This window comes from Cadophora gregata (assembly GCF_030347475.1).
Source record: "Cadophora gregata isolate MNR1 chromosome Unknown scaffold_4, whole genome shotgun sequence".
Taxonomy (NCBI): Eukaryota; Fungi; Ascomycota; class Leotiomycetes; order Helotiales; family Ploettnerulaceae; genus Cadophora; species Cadophora gregata.
Window position 1 is genome coordinate 1,523,524 of NW_026695927.1, and position 16,444 is coordinate 1,539,967.

At 41.2% G+C, this 16,444-nt stretch overlaps 6 protein-coding genes across 7 annotated transcripts; 4 read left to right on the forward strand and 2 right to left on the reverse strand.

The window, feature by feature from the left end:
• The first annotated feature begins 6,559 nt into the window (after positions 1 to 6,559).
• On the forward strand, positions 6,560 to 7,586 carry ONS95_010270 (uncharacterized protein). Of its 2 annotated transcripts, none has more exons than XM_058503855.1 (2): positions 6,560 to 7,212; positions 7,344 to 7,586. In XM_058503855.1, exons 1-2 carry the CDS (start codon positions 6,730 to 6,732, stop codon positions 7,500 to 7,502), a joined length of 642 nt encoding a protein of 213 aa, XP_058360568.1. In that variant the 5' UTR covers positions 6,560 to 6,729; the 3' UTR covers positions 7,503 to 7,586. The 2 variants fall into 2 exon arrangements, with proteins under 2 accessions (XP_058360568.1, XP_058360569.1); XM_058503856.1 differs by having other exon boundaries at positions 6,560 to 7,168.
• A 195-nt stretch (positions 7,587 to 7,781) lies between these two features.
• Positions 7,782 to 8,629, reverse strand: ONS95_010271 (uncharacterized protein; the record flags this gene model as incomplete). The annotated part of the gene is made up of 2 exons (XM_058503857.1): positions 7,782 to 8,035; positions 8,089 to 8,629. The coding sequence occupies 2 exons, from the start codon at positions 8,627 to 8,629 to the stop codon at positions 7,782 to 7,784; spliced, it is 795 nt and encodes a 264-aa protein (XP_058360570.1).
• Positions 8,630 to 9,202: 573 nt separating this feature from the next.
• ONS95_010272 (uncharacterized protein) lies at positions 9,203 to 9,995 on the reverse strand (the record flags this gene model as incomplete). The annotated part of the gene is made up of 3 exons (XM_058503858.1): positions 9,203 to 9,331; positions 9,419 to 9,586; positions 9,663 to 9,995. The coding sequence occupies 3 exons, from the start codon at positions 9,993 to 9,995 to the stop codon at positions 9,203 to 9,205; spliced, it is 630 nt and encodes a 209-aa protein (XP_058360571.1).
• A 273-nt stretch (positions 9,996 to 10,268) lies between these two features.
• Positions 10,269 to 11,190, forward strand: ONS95_010273 (uncharacterized protein; the record flags this gene model as incomplete). Its single annotated transcript, XM_058503859.1, has 2 exons — positions 10,269 to 10,751; positions 10,801 to 11,190. The coding sequence occupies 2 exons, from the start codon at positions 10,269 to 10,271 to the stop codon at positions 11,188 to 11,190; spliced, it is 873 nt and encodes a 290-aa protein (XP_058360572.1).
• Positions 11,191 to 13,631: 2,441 nt separating this feature from the next.
• Positions 13,632 to 14,184, forward strand: ONS95_010274 (uncharacterized protein; the record flags this gene model as incomplete). Its single annotated transcript, XM_058503860.1, has 4 exons — positions 13,632 to 13,679; positions 13,732 to 13,828; positions 13,924 to 13,999; positions 14,049 to 14,184. 4 exons carry the CDS (start codon positions 13,632 to 13,634, stop codon positions 14,182 to 14,184), a joined length of 357 nt encoding a protein of 118 aa, XP_058360573.1.
• Positions 14,185 to 14,784: 600 nt separating this feature from the next.
• On the forward strand, positions 14,785 to 15,090 carry ONS95_010275 (uncharacterized protein; the record flags this gene model as incomplete). Its single annotated transcript, XM_058503861.1, has 1 exon — positions 14,785 to 15,090. One exon carries the CDS (start codon positions 14,785 to 14,787, stop codon positions 15,088 to 15,090), a length of 306 nt encoding a protein of 101 aa, XP_058360574.1.
• Between the last annotated feature and the right edge of the window lie 1,354 nt (positions 15,091 to 16,444).

The following is a 16,444-nucleotide window of genomic DNA, read 5'->3' on the forward strand; positions in this document are numbered from 1 at the left end:
TCTTAAAAGCCTATCGATGAAGTAGGAGTCGTTTATAATAGTGCTTATAGAAGCTAGCTATAAATCCTCTTTTATAGCCTCTTCAACTTAATCGGGTTATAATAACGATTTTAGATAATACTTTACTTTTATAGCGTCTTGATTTTTAGTATTATTTTCATCCCTTATAAGAATATCAGCTTTAGTGTTTTCAGAACCTTTATAATAGCTAATAATAAAGTAATAATTAGCTAGCGCTTCGGCTTAACGCGCTTATCTACCGGTTAGAGCTTTAGTTATTATAAAATACTCTAGGGCCTTATAATTAGTATAAATCTTTATACGCTAGTAAGTACGCTCTAGGTCAGATCTCTAGTTTTTAAGCGATTTTATAATCGCTAATAACTCTTTATTATATATCTCGTAATTACACTTAACGGGGGCTATAGTCTTAGAATAGAATACTACAGGGTAAAATTCGCTATCTAAGTATTTTTAAGATAATATCCCTGCTATTACGCTGTCGCTAGCGTTAGTTTCGATTATAGTCTCTAATTCCGGGTTGTAATAATATAGTATAAGTGCTGTAATTAGGCTCTTTTTAAGCTTCTCGAACGTATCTTTATAGCTATTATTGAACTTAAACTATACCTCTTTTTTCGTAAGATTAATAAGCGGCTTAGCGATTTTACTGTAGTCCGCTATAAATCATTAATAGAAGTTATAGAAGCTTAAAAAGCTTTATATTCCGTATACTAAGCTAGGGTTTTTCTAATCTCTTATTATAAAGATTTTATTTTAATCGACTTCTATTCCTTTAGTTATAATTATAAAGCCTAAGTATTTAGTTTATATAACTAAACACTCGCTCTTTTTAATATCGATTTATAAGCTAGCGTCTCTTAGCCTTTTAATAACCTTTCGCATATGATCTTTATACTTATTAATATCTTCGGAATATATAAGAATATTATTAAGGTAGGTAGTATAAAAATCATCTAAATAGTCTAATAAGATATTATTTATATACCTTTAAAAAGTAGCAGGTCCGTTTATAAGACTAAAAGGTAGCACTTTATACTTATACGCTTTATAACATGTTCTAAATATAGTTAGCTCCTCGCTATTAGGGTCTATTCTAATTCAATAGAAAGCTTATCGAATATCTAGCTTTGTAAATATCTTAGCTTTACTAATATAAGCTAGCGTCTTGTCGATTAAAGGAATTAGGTAGTGATCTTTTCGCGTAATCTCGTTTAGCTTTCTAAAATCGATATAAAAGCGTAAGCTACCCTCTAGTTTTTTAACGAATAAGACTAGCGAAGTGAAGGGAGCGTTCGAAAGCTCTATAAAGCCTTTATATAAATTATTCTCTAAGTACTCCTTAGTTAGGACTAGCTCCTCCTGTGATATATTATATAAAGGACTATATTTTAAGTTATAAGGTTTATTAAGAACTATCTTATAATTATAGTCTCTATACAGAGGTAGCTTATTAGACTCTTATTTACTAAAAGTGTTATATAAGTCCTTTAAAAACTCAGGTACTTTTACTATTATTTCACTTTAATCCTCAGGGGAAAGCTCAGCTATTAGCTGATCGATTTCGTATAAGCTAGTCGTAAATAGCTTAGTTCCCTTCCTTTTATCTCTATTTATTATTCGACTAAAAGTAGTAGTACTAATAGTAAAAATATCTAGAGAAGAGCTAGTAGGATTTCTCGATTTTAGCAGGGTAGGTAGATTATAACGTAAGGTAACTAGTTTATAACGTAGGGTAACTAGTTTATAAGAGCTAGAACTAGAAAATCCTAATAATTCTCTTTCTATAGTTTTAAGCTATTCGCGTAGCTTACTTTTAAACGAATTTTTTACTACTAATTTAGGGCGATTCGCTTTTTACTTCCTTTTCTCGCTTATAGCGATAGGTGCTAGCTTAAGCTCTTTAGCCTCTTAAGCTTTTAGACGTCGATTAACGTTATCTTAATAATTTTTATCGATTAGCTTCTTTTTAAGTTATTCTTATCTAATTAATATTTCCTTATAAAAAGGTCTAACACTCTTAGGAAGCTCGCTAAGCTAAATTAAGGCTTTTCCTGCTATATCTAGTAATACTTTAAAGTACTCTAACTAAATACAGCCTAGAATAAGGTTATAATTACCTAATTCTAGTAAAAAGAAAGGTATATTAACTATTCTACGCTTATTAATTATAAAAGAGAGAGAGAGATAAGACGTAATCTGATTATTAGCGATTCCGTCGTAGCCTTTTATTATAATAGGCTATAATAACCGTTAAGGTATAACACTAAAGAGATATTATAATTTCTTAGTAAAAGGCTTATTTAGGAAGGCGAAGCTATTAGCGCCTATATTAATTAAAGAGTGTAATTAGATAGAATATCCGTTTTTACTAAGGTAATAAAGGTAGGTAAAGTGTGGACTGCTTATTAGCGTTAATAGGTCTAAGTTAGTTAGATCTATTATATTACTATATTCGCCTAAAAGAGGGTCTTGTTTTAGGCCTCTTCTTTTAAATCAGCTTCACTCTCTAATTAGCTGATTTTATTAATTTCCTCTTAATCTAGCTCTTTAAGATCACCTGATTTAGGCTTAAGGTATTAAGGTAATAAATGCCCTACCTTATCACACTTATAACAGCGTACTTCCTAATTAGGCTTTATAGCTGTAATAGCTGTAGTTTTTTCAGTAGTCTTTTTTATATAATTATTATTATAATAATTCTGTGTTCTTTACTCTCTACGAGCTAATCTAGAGGTTTTAGAGCCGCTAGTTATAATAATAGACTCTTTTCTTCTTTAATTAGCTATTAGCTTTTCTTATTCGTGCGATTTTAGTATAGCTTAATAAAACTTATTGAATCCGTTGATAAAGTTTACTATAAGTTTTATAGTAGCTCTAAGATCAGGATATAACTTTATATAGAAATAATCTTTTAAGTGATCCTTAGGCTTTCTAGCCTTATTAGTAAGGCGTAGGAATTTAGCTTTGAAATCGCTAAAATCATTAGTAGATAATATATATAAGCTATTATATTCAGCTTCGTATATTAATATTTACTTTGTAATAAAGATCTTACGTAAATCAGCTATTAATTCCGTATAATGCGTATAAAGATCCCCGCTATATATATCATGCCTTATAAATAAGGCTTCTTATACTTTACCCTCCGTTATATTATATACATAGGTTATACAAGTAAACTCGTTGTTAAAGTAGTCCTAATTTACTTTTAGCTTAGAAATAATTAATAATTCCTATTACTTAAACATAGGGTCTACGCTATTTATAAGCGGCTTTAGATCATGTATTTTTCCGGTTTTACGCCGCTTATTATTATATCTAGGAAACCTATTAAGAGCCCTTATAATAGTAGCTCTAATTATATCTCTAATTAAAGAGGAATTTACAGGGGAAATTAGAGGTAGAGATACTCTAAGAAGCTCTCTTTAAATTTGAGTTATAAAGCGAGTTATAATATTCGTTTCTCTAATTAGTCGATTAGGCGATAGAATTATAATACGCGTTATAGGCGTTTTTTCCTTATCTCTTTACCTACCCCTAGTATATTCTATAATATTTATTCTAAGTATATTTTCATAAATATACCTTAAAGGGCTTTTATCTCTTACCTAATTAGGGTTAGAGTTAGAGCTTTTTAGCTCTTATAGTTCTTACTATAATAAGTGATTCTCTTTAGCTTACTCTTATATTATACTATATAGTTCGGCGATTTAGTCTACTAGACTCTTATTAGCTAAATCTCTTTATTATAAGCGAGACCTAGGTCTAGCTATAAAAACTTCTTCTACCTCTGATTAGTCTATATTACTAGCGCTAAGTATTTATACTCTAGCAAGAGTACCTTAAACTAAGGAGAATAACTTAGCTTTATTATTAACTCTTAATTAGTTTAATTCGTCTTAATTTTCTATAGAAGTTGTATTTCTACTTAGAGAGCTATTATTATAGCTACCCCGAGTATTATATTAAGAGCTTATAGTTCGTACTATTAATTAGCCGCTAAAATCACGGAAATTAGTTAATATTTAATTAAGATATTATTAAGTGATAATATAGGGTTTTTAAAAGGTAAGTCGATTATAAAAACAACCCTTTTAGCGTATAAGCCTAATAAAAGCTCTTTTCACTATTATAACATAGAATAGTAACTATTACGTTACGTACTAGTGTATCTTATCCTATTATAGAATAATAACTATTATAATAAGTATTAAAATAACTCTTTTTAGCGTTTTACACTTATAAGTTAAATATATATTTAAACTCAAGGATTTAATTAGTTCTTTCAGGGAGCCGCGCGTATTAAAGAATAAGGGCTATAAAAACAGTCTTTTCTACTGCTACTAGGAGCACGCTAGTGGGCTCGCTTAGCTCTCTGAAGTAGCTCTTATTCGCTATTATAATATAACAACGTTTCTAAGAGGGATATTAGCTCTCGTAATAACTAATAGCGAATAAGACGCTAGTCCGAGTTAGGAGTGTTCTTAACGACTAGCACGACGCTTAGTAGTCGGATTATATAGCCAAGTCCCGTGACCTAGTTAGACGTTTAGGGTTAATATAAGAGTATTAGGTAATAATAAGCACTTATCTGCTTTTAGCTAGCCTCGCAATTCTAACTAATAGTAAAGCTAGGCGATTCCAGCTTTCAAATAACACTAGGCTAAGCGTAATCTTATAACTTCGTATAAGTTATCTGTTATCGTATAACTAAGTGTATAGCGCCGGTAAGGTAGTGATAATAAGGGTTGAAAAACAAAAGCTCACTTAAGATAATAAGTATAAGTTATTAGGATATTATTACGCTATTACTAGCAGTGTGATTTAAGCTTAATATAATATAATAGCACGGTTTAGCGTTAGCTAGCACGTGAGTGAAATAACCACGGATCAGGTGATAACCTCTCTATTAGCGCGAATATCAAGCTAAGGAGCCCTCGATTCCGTGGAGGGCGCTCGAGCTTATATAAACAAATTCCCCGGGCTATTCCCGATTAGGCCTAATTACACTTAACGTAAAACTTGACGTAAACTCCTATAGTAGCGTAGAGCTATTTCCCTTTACGTATAACTAAGTGAGTAACTGTCGGTAAACCCCTTCAGAGTTAACCGAGCTCTACCGAGTCTTACCGAGCTTTGCCGAGCTCTAGACTCTTCCTAATCGGGTATAGTAAAGAAGTAGTTACCACTACCTTTACACCGAGTTATTTTAGTAAAGTTATTTAAGTTATAATAATATAGTATAATAATATAAGTCTATATATAATATAGGAATTTAAAATCCTAGACCGGATTAACTTAGTCCGAGTCACGTTTATATAGTCACGTGAAAGTATCTAAACTATTCTATACGACTAAACTATTCTACCGACTACTAGAGAGGGGGTTTAGTAGTAGTGTAAGTCTCTGGGAGGGCTACTGTAATAGCACGGTTTAGCGTTAGCTAGCACGTGAGCGAAATAACCACGGATCAGGTGATAACCTCTCTATTAGCGCGAATATCAAGCTGAGGAGCCCTCGATTCCGTGGAGGGCGCTCGAGCCTATATAGACAAATTCCCCGGGCTATTCCCGATTAGGCCTAATTACACTTGACGTAAAACTTGACGTAAACTCCTATAGTAGCGTAGAGCTATTTCCCTTTGCGTATAACTAAGTGGGTAACTGTCGGTAAACCCCTTCAGAGTTAACCGAGCTCTACTGAGTCTTACCGAGCTTTGCCGAGCTCTAGACTCTTCCTAATCGGGTATAGTAAAGAAGTAGTTACTACTACCTTTACAGCTACGCCGACGATTAGGTAAATTCTATACAGAGGTAAGCTGCTGCCTTACCTAATCAGGCGATATAAGCCTAATAATACCCCCTTATAAGATATACTCTTATTAGTATCCTTAGTATCCTTAGTATCCTTAGTATCCTTAGTATCCTTAGTATCCTTAGTATCCTTAGTATCCTTAGTATCCTTAGTATTCTTAGTATTCTTAGTATTATTAAAGCTTTTAGTAAGCTTACTAATATACCTTATATAATATAAAAAACGGACCTACTTTTATTTTATACGCTAGTCCTAATTAGACTTATAAGCACCTATAGCGTCGAAAGCGCCTAGGGCGCTAGAGGCGCTAGCTAAAATTACTATATATAGCCTTAGGAGTCGCTAGCTATTAAATTAATCGATATATAACTTAGGCTAAAAATCGCGAAAATAGCGCCTACGGCGGCTAGCCGGCGGCTACTTAGAGCTAGATCTTTTTACTAATATATTTAAGCTTTAGTTAATAGAGATTTATATATTACGTAGGAGTTAGCTTTATAAAGTAAAAAGGAAGCTCTATAAGTAAAGGCAGATTATATTATAATTTTATAGGAAGTATACTCTTATTTAGACTACTAACCTCCGATTTATAATCTTATATATCTCTAATAATCTTTAGTATAAATATCGCCTTATATAGCTATTAATTCAAGTAGATTTCTATTAAGTTATATTTTAGTGATATAAGATATTAAGTCACGTGAAAACGTCTAAACTATTCCACCGACTACCAGAGGGGGGGGTTGGTAGTAGTATAGGTCTCTAGGGGGGCTACGCCGACGATTAAGAACAGCTGTAGTTGACGATGATCTTGATCCCTGTCACTGGCTGTGAATGACGTTCAACCCCACTGAAGCTCCTCTCGCTCAATTCAGCACAAACGGAACTTAGATGCCATCTTCTACCACAACAACCACTTCCTTTGCGACTACAATTCCACTCCTCCTTTTACTCCTTTTAGCATTCTTCCCCAATCTATTCCACCTCCTTTGGTCTGTTCCCCTGTACCTCCTAACGCCAACGACTTACCTGCCAAAATCATCCCACAACCCGGCATCACCACCCTGCCCATCGAACTGTATCCTTCAATCACCAAACATGTCTTGGTTCCAGAAATCACTCACCCTGCCCTCGAAATCACGAGGTAGCTACCTCGTCACCGACACAATCGTCAAGGACCTCCCCGAGATCAAGAACTATAAAGTTGGGCTGCTGAATCTCTTCATTCAGCATACGTCTTGTGCGCTCAGTTTGAATGAGAATTGGGATGAGGATGTCAGAGAAGATATGAGTAATGCGCTGGACAGGATTGCACCAGAGGACAGGAAAGGTAGTTTATATAGGCATAGTGCTGAGGGGCCAGATGATATGCCTGTGAGTTTTGGCACTTGGATGTAATATGATCAGGAGCGGGAGGATAAGCATTACATGCGGTGTCTGGAAAGTCTTACGACAGAGACTTGGGGCTTGAATTGGAGCCGAGCTTGAGCTGACTTGTTTGGCAGGCACATATCAAGAGTGCGTTGATTGGGGCAAGTGTTACTATTCCCATCAAGGATGGCAAGCTGGCTACGGGGACATGGCAGGGTATCTGGTATCTGGAGTTTAGAGCAAGTAAACACCAGCGGAAAGTAGTGGCTACCATTCAGGGAGAGAAGATGTGATGATACGAGGGGTTGGGAGATTTGAGTATCTTGAAGGGAATATCGTCTGGAGTTGGTGGCCTGGTTATTATGGCACACGCGGTGGTTTCGCAGGCATATATCGTGTCTATTTGTGAAGTAATCCATGATTTGAGGCATTCGCAGCCTCTACATCCATCATTTTGACAGAATCCCCCCCGCCCCTTGATTGACCAAAACAACCTCAATTGATGTCAAATCCAGACACCCGAAGTTGTTTAACTCTAAACGCCATGCCATTTCATAAAAGAAACAGTTGTCCTAGACCCCATTCTCTTCCTTCATTTCCTCGTCACCTCCAGCCAGGACCTTGGTTTGTGGCACATATCCATCCTCGGGTCCACCTCCTGGGGTAACAGCAACAACTTGACCATTCTCGTCCACAAACTCGAAGTTGTATCTTGAGAGGAGATGTGGGATTGCAGACAACTGAGGACCGTATCTTGCTGTGTTGTCATAGAGCTCAAATAGTGGGACGGCGAGTAGCTTCATGTTCTTTGGGACACTCAGAACCTCTGCAGAAGCGTCAGTAGTCTGAAATCAATATAGTAACTCGTTCGTTACTTACTCTGTCGCGGAAGTTGAATAAAATACAACTTTTTGCATTCCTTCGGCCTGGTGACATGTGCTGGAATAAATGGATACATGAAAGTCTCGAAATTCGGTCTCCACCACTGCGCCAGAGTATCACCAATCTCCCACTCCTCGTTGACACCCTCACCGCTGAATTGCGAACCGACAGGGGCCAGGCGCTCATTCAATCGCATCTTGAACCCCTCGATCTCGTCATCGTCTTCCTTGAGGTAGTCGCCTGGCAGTTTGAAGAAGGCGTTGGCGATCTGCAGCATCAGGATATGAGGATGGTTATGCTCGTGGCAGACGAGGATACCCTCGCAGGTACGGCGCATACCATGGACATCATAGTGCTCTTCTAGACGCTTGAGGCGCGCGAGGACTGAGGGGTCTTCCTCTGGTTGGGTTTCTTTGGTGCCAAAGGTGTAGTTGGAGAGGGGGTAAAGTCGGATTGTTTGGGATTGGTTGCCGTTGAAGGATTTGGGGAGGATCGGAGGGTAGGAGGTTTGAAGGGCCGTGGTTGTTATGGTCGACATTTTGGGGGTATCGAGATGAGGAAAGCTGGAATGAGAAAGTTGCTACTCAAACCTGTACTGTACCCAGCTGTAGCTGTTGATTTCTGCCGCTGGCGGTGTGATAGCGTAGGGGTACGCGACAAGGGTATGGTTGATAACGCCAACGCCCCAGGACATTGCCACGCCTATCGAGGTCAGTATGGTATGAACGTACTCGTAGAATGTAGCGAACTTGCGTCATTGCGAATTATGTTAGGAGGCAAGCTACAAGCAGAAATTGATGTTAAGATCGGCTACAGTCTAGTCTCCCTCTCATGAATTCCGCCGACACCAAGAATTGCTTGATCCCAAACATCCTCTTAGAGGGACAAATTGAGAGCAGTACTCGGGAATTGGAGCTTCCCTCCAAAGCCATTCCGAAAATTTGTTCGCATTTGACCAGGCTTTATTTCACTGAAGGTTCTGAGCCTCAGCATGGAAATGTAGGATGAGCACTGGATAACATTCACAAGCACAATCATGGTAGTCTGCAGCCTGGTATAATCTTTCATATTTACAGTGTTGACTTTCCTTGAACTCCTATAAAACATCCGCTCATCTTTGTCCCAGAGCCTCGTGCGTATTGCGTTGAGACTCAGGTACCTCGGCAGCATTTCCTTGTGGAGAAAGCGGGTATGTAGTGCTTGGGAGAGACTCAAGATGCTTTCTGTGATGTTCGTTTGCCTGTATTGTACATGAGCTTTGGCTTCCACGCAGCTGATTGTGCTCGGGAGATGTGGGATAATGATACCCTACCACGGAGAAACTTACATAAGGCAAACCACAGTATTCACACATACAGATCTGCGGCTTGTCGGTATTGATGAAAATTCTAGGATGTCCCAACGGCCCTCCACCACCGTCGCAAACTACAACTCGGTCGTGTGTCCACCGAACTGGTTGCTGGTGGATCAGATTGATGGCAGCTTGTGGTTGAGGCTGTGGAATGAATTAGCATGAAATGCATAGGTTCGTCTGTTAAGATCCGAAGCTTCTCCAGGAAGATTGTGCTCACCTGTAGATCCATGACAGTCTGCTCGAATCTAGGTCCTGACATGGCGTTTGCCCTGGGGCTTTGACTCCGCGACCAGACAGCAACTCTGTTTGGTGCTTGCTGTGCCCTCACCCTCTCACCCTCAGCCGCATTCTCCTGCAAAGTAGCATCGCTCTGAGATGACTCAATTGGTATCTCGTTGGTCTTGGAGACGTTGGGCACTGGCTTCGAAGAATTCGCAGGTGTGTTGATTCCCTGCTTGTCGTTTGCAGAGTAGGAGTATGCTCGCCTCGCCGAGGACTGAACTGTCCTGGAAAGCTGCCAAACCGCTCTTGATCTGGCGGTAGAAAGCATTGTAGTGGTAATTGCACTTCAGTTGCCCGAGGTGCGACGTTGGCTGCGCGCGTTGGATGAAGCTCCTAATTGGCTGACTAAGCATTTAGACTTTCCCTACCGTCCAGTCTGTTTGAAAACGAGCTGCACATCTCCTTGGCACTTTGCGACTTCGCGACAATGCCTGAACTGCATGCTCTTGTGTGGACCATCTAACTATACAAACAGTACGGCCAAGTATTTTGCGAGTAGCACAGTTTTATCTTCCCTTGACTCGCCGCCGTCACCTTCACAATGTCCGCTGCAAGCACTCCCGGCAGCGCTCCGAAAGCAATGTCATCACGGCTTTTGACAATGAAATTCATGCAAAGAGCTGCCCACTCCTCCTCCCCCTCCGCAGCCCCTCCTTCTCCAGATGAACCATCCCCTAAGCGTCGGCGGATAGACTTGTCATCTACAGGTACGCCATCAAAAGTCAACGTTGATGCACTTGCAGATAGGAAAGCTATTCAAGCCGCACTGGCCAGTGAGGAAGCCAAGCGTCAATCTGCTTTGGAAAAGCAAGCTGCAGAGGCTGGCGATACCAGATGGGTCTTGAGTTTTGAGGATCAGCAGCACTCGGCACCATCCCCCACGCTGGCACTACGTGTTATCCAGACTGGCTTTGCGAACCTCGACACTTCACCTTCTCAGTTTCGAATCACGGACGATGAATCCGATGACCATACCTCCATGGTCGGACGCAGAAGTTTCGGCAGATTTAATAAGGTCTTGGAGGTACGGAATCATCAACATCCGTCTTCGCAGCCAAGGTTAACATATTCAGAAACAACAAGACATTTCCATGGAGGATTCATCAGAGACCGATGATGAAGATGACGAATCAAAGTCCTCTGGTTCAGATAGCGATTCGCATGACCCAACAGGTGCCCTCATCAAAGCTTCTCGCCAGGAAGCAGCAAATCGAGCGAGAGCGGAGAGAAAGGCCAAGAAAAGAGCTGCGAAAGCTGAAGCGGAGGAGCTAGCCAAGAAGAGGAGAAAAGATGTAGTCAACCTGAATGGACTGACTAGTTTGAGTGGAAAGTCGGCACCAGTTCCAGCATGTTACAACTGCGGCGGCCCTCATTACAAGAAGGATTGTCGTGCGAATACAAACAAGCGAACGCATATGGGAGGAGATGACGGTCCGCCTAAGAAGTCCTTGAAGTTCAAGTGAAATCTGGGGCCACTATATTTACTATGGAAGTACATCACCTGAGCGTCAATTATCATCGAGGGACTCCTTCTATCTCATCTCTATCATGTCAGTGACAGGTCAACGAGGTATGCAGAAAGTGCCGATGAATGGAGGTTGCCACAGGCATCAGTTGAGCCGCACCAGCAAGAAAACGGCCCGGCAAGAAGGGCTGATTTGCCATGATCAACAAATGAAAAGAAAATACATCATGCTCCCATTTGATTTTGCCCTGCTCGACTTCTGCCCCGCTACCCTCACTCGTCTGTGTTTGGTCAGATGTACAGGTCTTTCTCTCTACTGCCTGTTCCTTCCATTTGTGGCATTTATTACCCATGGGACTGTCGCAAGGAAAGTCACCCACGCAAGTACCATGCAAGAATATCGATGATCATGGCACTAGCTCAGCCTATCTCTGATGTCCCACGCTCGTTGATTGCAGTTATTTGCACCGGACATCTGGAGTATGAAGCCTCGAGTACAACTCAAAAAGCGGTACAGATCACGAGAAAAGCCTGTGCGCATATGAGAAGTGGATGGCAGATCCGACACGATGGTAAAATTCCAGTGTGGAACATGCAATGAAAGAGTTTGCGAGCGTGATTGAATGTGCATTACACTGCAGAAAGAAGTATCGGACTAGCAAACAAAAATAGGAGGATCACCTGTCGCACTCTTTCTGTCTTGGTATGCCATTTGTTTTTTGTTTATTTGGAGATATTAGGAGGAACCTGCCGAGAAGAACTGCTCTTCGATGAACATGATCCAGACAATACCCTGCGAAATCAGTCAAACCAGGTATGGCCCCGTAAGTCGTCAGACATTGGCAACTTACGGTACGTCTTATGTAAGCTTTTTATTGGTACAAAAGGGCTTCCATACTCTGGCTCGCTGAGCATTTAGTATTGGATCAGATATTTTACATTTCTGTATGATACAAACGTCATTCGAAGTAAAAAGTCTGAAACATGCTGTCATCCAGAACAGCCAGCTGGCCCAGCCGCATATCCATCTGCCTGCTATCTTCTGTGACACCATTAGTCTCACAACCCCCCCCCCCCAAAACAACATGGGTTGGAAGCTTTTTGCAATTTCCACCAATAGTACACATGCATTAGGACTAACAGCGATTCATGACGATGTCTGTAGATTGTAGCCGTGCCTCGTGTAACAGACCGTCTGCTTTAGTTGGCCGTCTTTAGCGAGATGTGGCTGAATCTGTTGGTGTTGAAGGCTTTTTCCCCTCGCCTGTCCAAGTATATTCAACCGAGTTCAAGCTTTTACGAGATGCAGTTGTGGACTCGAGATTTTATCCACTATTGCTGCAGTGTTCTGGTTCCAATCTCAGTCTTTTTCATTGATCAAATGCGCAAGGGAATGCTACAGGTTAAAATGCATCTGAGCTTGAGGTAAAGATATGTTGTCTTGCTCCGAAGCATTTGTTCTCCGAAGAGACTTGGCAAACATCCTAGATATCTGAATTTCAAATCTCACTTCGTTTCTTACACATATTCCATTGCTGCCAAGGGAATTAGAGCGCTACCTTGGGAGGGAAGCAAATCCACTCACGCAATTAATTAATATATTCCACGTCCGAATACCAGGTTTATCCAGAAGGCTGGAGTCATTCATGGTACACCTGTCTCCAGGCCGACGACTATACTATCATATTTCTTATCGTGTAGCACGAACCCTGAATACACCATATTTCCGAATGTCAGGCAGGAGCATCACTATTGACTATACTTGAGATTCTCTGACACTATGGGTGACAACAGAGCATCTTGGCCACGAATATCACTGCTACTGATGAGATCTTAGACGAGCCATCAAGCAACCCTTGTTGTTCAATCTAAAGTATCGCAATGTTCCAAATCAAGCACAACGCCTCCTTTCGTCGTCAGTCCGGGATGACAGGTGAGAGCATGTTGGTTTAATACTTCACTCCACTATCCACTTTAATTACCGAGTACACGGTGTGGTTCTTATGTTTAGTGAAATACATGCTGGCTTCTAAAGCTGTCATTCCTCCGTTGCAAGCATTTGGTGCCGTGACGTCTGAACTCACGCCATCGGAATTAGCAAAGTGTTCAAAATAGTATGAGCATCGTACATCTAAAATGCATGAAGTTGAATTGCACTCTTTTATACGCATTCGACGGGAGATCATAAGGTCCAGCTGATCTACTGCGAGGAGAACGTGGAGATGTTGTCAAAGGTAGGAGCGGAAGTGTATTTCCCACCAATATCTTAGAGGGAAGAGATAATCAGCGCCGCTTCCCGCTCTGAAAATCCTCCAACCCACGAACACCAAATTCTGGGATAATATCATATCCCACGAAATTGCAGAATCCGAAATCGAAATCGACTTACTTCTCAAAATGGACAAGAACGTGCCTGCCAATGCCTGAACTGGGTTCCAAATGGCGAAAATCGAGGTTCTGAAGTCTGTCGACTTGAATAACGAAGCAGTAGGTAGAAACATGGTCAGTAGTTGAATTGAAGCTCACTGTTCTGCTGTAGAGCGAAGCGGGGATTGCGGGTGGAGGTTTCCGGAACACAGAGCAGAGGTCAAGGCCTTGCTCTGGAAGCAGGACATTCGCATTGTCCCCTCTGCTCAGTATTATATGTCTCATGCCCAGACCGGTCAAACATTGGTGCCTACTTGTTCAAATATGTCTGGTGCCACCAACTGACCAAGAAATTGCGCAACAGGTAATGCTAGAACTCTGAACGCCGATACACAGAACAATCTCCTCTCGGAGACGCAGGCGACAAACCATCAGTATATGTAAGTGAGCCAGTTCTCAGACATTCGGAATGATGACTGATTGTGTCAGAATTGCTTTGATGCTGTTCTTGGTTGCATATGCCATGTTCGATGCGCCTTCCAACTACCTCCTGAAGAAGAAAAAACCGAGCCCAAGCATATGGACCTCTTTCTTGATGTTCTTGTGGTATGATGTTTTCATCTAGTGCGTTCCATCACCACTGACTTACTGTCTGTTGAGAGATGTCGTCACGATCAGCCTAGGTGGCGTTCAGAAGATTGCCGATGTGACGATGGTCCGCTCCACATTGGCAATGTTTGAAGCTGGTTCGTAGAACTCATTCTGGCTACGAAACTGCTCGCATGACAGCTAATAGGTCCCTTCCCTGGTCTTATCTACTATTTGAATTCTCTTATCGAACTAATGAGATGTCAATACGGGTCGCATTTGTTCTAGCATATGCAACTCTCGCTGGTGCAGGTAAGTTCTCTGCGCGAATTGTTATTTATGGATAGGCATATAGTGGATATGATATACGTTCCTGTAATGCTCGAGAAGCTCAGCATCAAGGGATAATCAAATAATCCATTTCTTCTGCGCGCAGTCAGCGGTGCCATTGCCTATGGCGTGTTGGTGATAATTAAATGCCCCCACTCCATCTGGACTCTGACTTCATCTGGTCTATATTGCAGCTCGAGTGACCTAGATATTTACCAGTGGCCGTACGAATGGCATTCATGGTCTTTTAGCATGGCGTTTAACTTTTATGCTCGAAGGTATACCTGTTAGGTTGTTCCTATTGTCAATGTTTACACATATTCCCAGAGACATACCTTCGCCTCTATTGCTTGTTGACTCCACCATCACCTTGGCGTCCTTGTCGGCGGTCGTCGTCTATATTCTCCTACCAGATTATCGCGAGGCCGCGTGGTGGTTGAACGCAGTCCAAAAGGCACTTGCAACCTTCCGGTTGAGATCGGGAGGATCCCAGTGGCACGACGAGAACTTGCCCGGCAAGGTCATGGCTGTACCTGCTACGGCCGTTTTCCCCCTCTTGTCTCGGGACTATTCTGCCACGGAGAGTGCTGCAGAGAAAACCGTAGAAGAGTAAAGCTGACTTACAAATTTCGTACGCGTCCCGGCGAAGCAACATTCACTGACTGGCGGCTCTAACGTCCATTATGCAGTTTGCCTACACCCTTCCAGCTTGCTAAAGGATAATGACCAAGAATCCTGGATTTGCTTTGGCATCTCGAACCCTTTCTCAAGCCTGTCTGTCGCCTTTCAATCCAAACATTACTGCTGCTTTGGAATTCAAGGGACTCACCTCACAATTCATGACGGTTCTTCCCTATGCCGTTGCTTATATTGTTACCATCTTGGTATCTTATTCAGCAGATCATTTCAATGCGTGGGTATCACCGAATGCAGAGCTTGACATAGCTCTGACTCTATGCCAGACCTGATATTATGGCGGGCCAAACCCCGAAGACCCACACAACAAGAGAGGCAGCACTTAAAGCACAAGAAAGTACGTTGATACAAAGATCAGGATTAAGCAAATCTCGAGATATCACATATCTGAAGTGCGAGATTTGTCAAGTAAGAGGCGAAGAAAAGAATAAATCAGATAGGATCTCTCTCAGAGCGTATTCATCGTGATTTTCTTAAGTGTTATTGTTGACTTTATGTGCTCAAAGGAATGGCGACTTCAAACCTCCAAGTCTCACAAATTAGCTGCATCAGGTAATATGACCTACCTGCACTGCACTACCACCTAAACAGCAAAATCAGGTGGCCCTGCCACAATACGGAGGTATTCATGCAGCATTCTCAAACATCGGCGCAATTGGTTTTCTGGTGTCTGCAGTTCCCTCCTCATGATGACTACCTTGCAAACCTCATTTTGCTTTCTCTTCGGACGGACACTAAGGCTCGTAGTCTCGTCACGATTGTTTGATTGTTGCGGCTTCTGGAGAGTTCTCGTGTACCCTCCACCCCTCGGTTGGCTGTCTTCAACCTTCACTCTGCCGGAGCTATTGGGCTCACCATTACAATCCATATCCCTTTGTAAGGGCGCCTGGCCAGACTGTCGGGGTTTGGATTTACAAAGCCAGTGAAGCGAAGGAGGGCTATACAACAGGTCATGTAGATGCTTGCCCCATCCCCTTCATTTCTCCTTCGCCAAGCCAGGAATATCCTAGCTTCGCTATAAGTCAACTTCTCATTTGGCTACAGACTAGTTTTGGCCTCTCCAAAGCGGACAATTGCTAGCCTCATATTCTTTGTCGCCGTTGGGTACGGGAAGCCAATGAATCACTTGTGCGGAACGTCCAATTTCATACTTGTAAACACTTAATAATTAATTCTGCCTAAGCCTATACTTTGATTTTGTACTACATGTATAAGAAAGTATACTTACTATTTGATAGAGTTTTTAATTCTAATACTAATACTAACCGAGT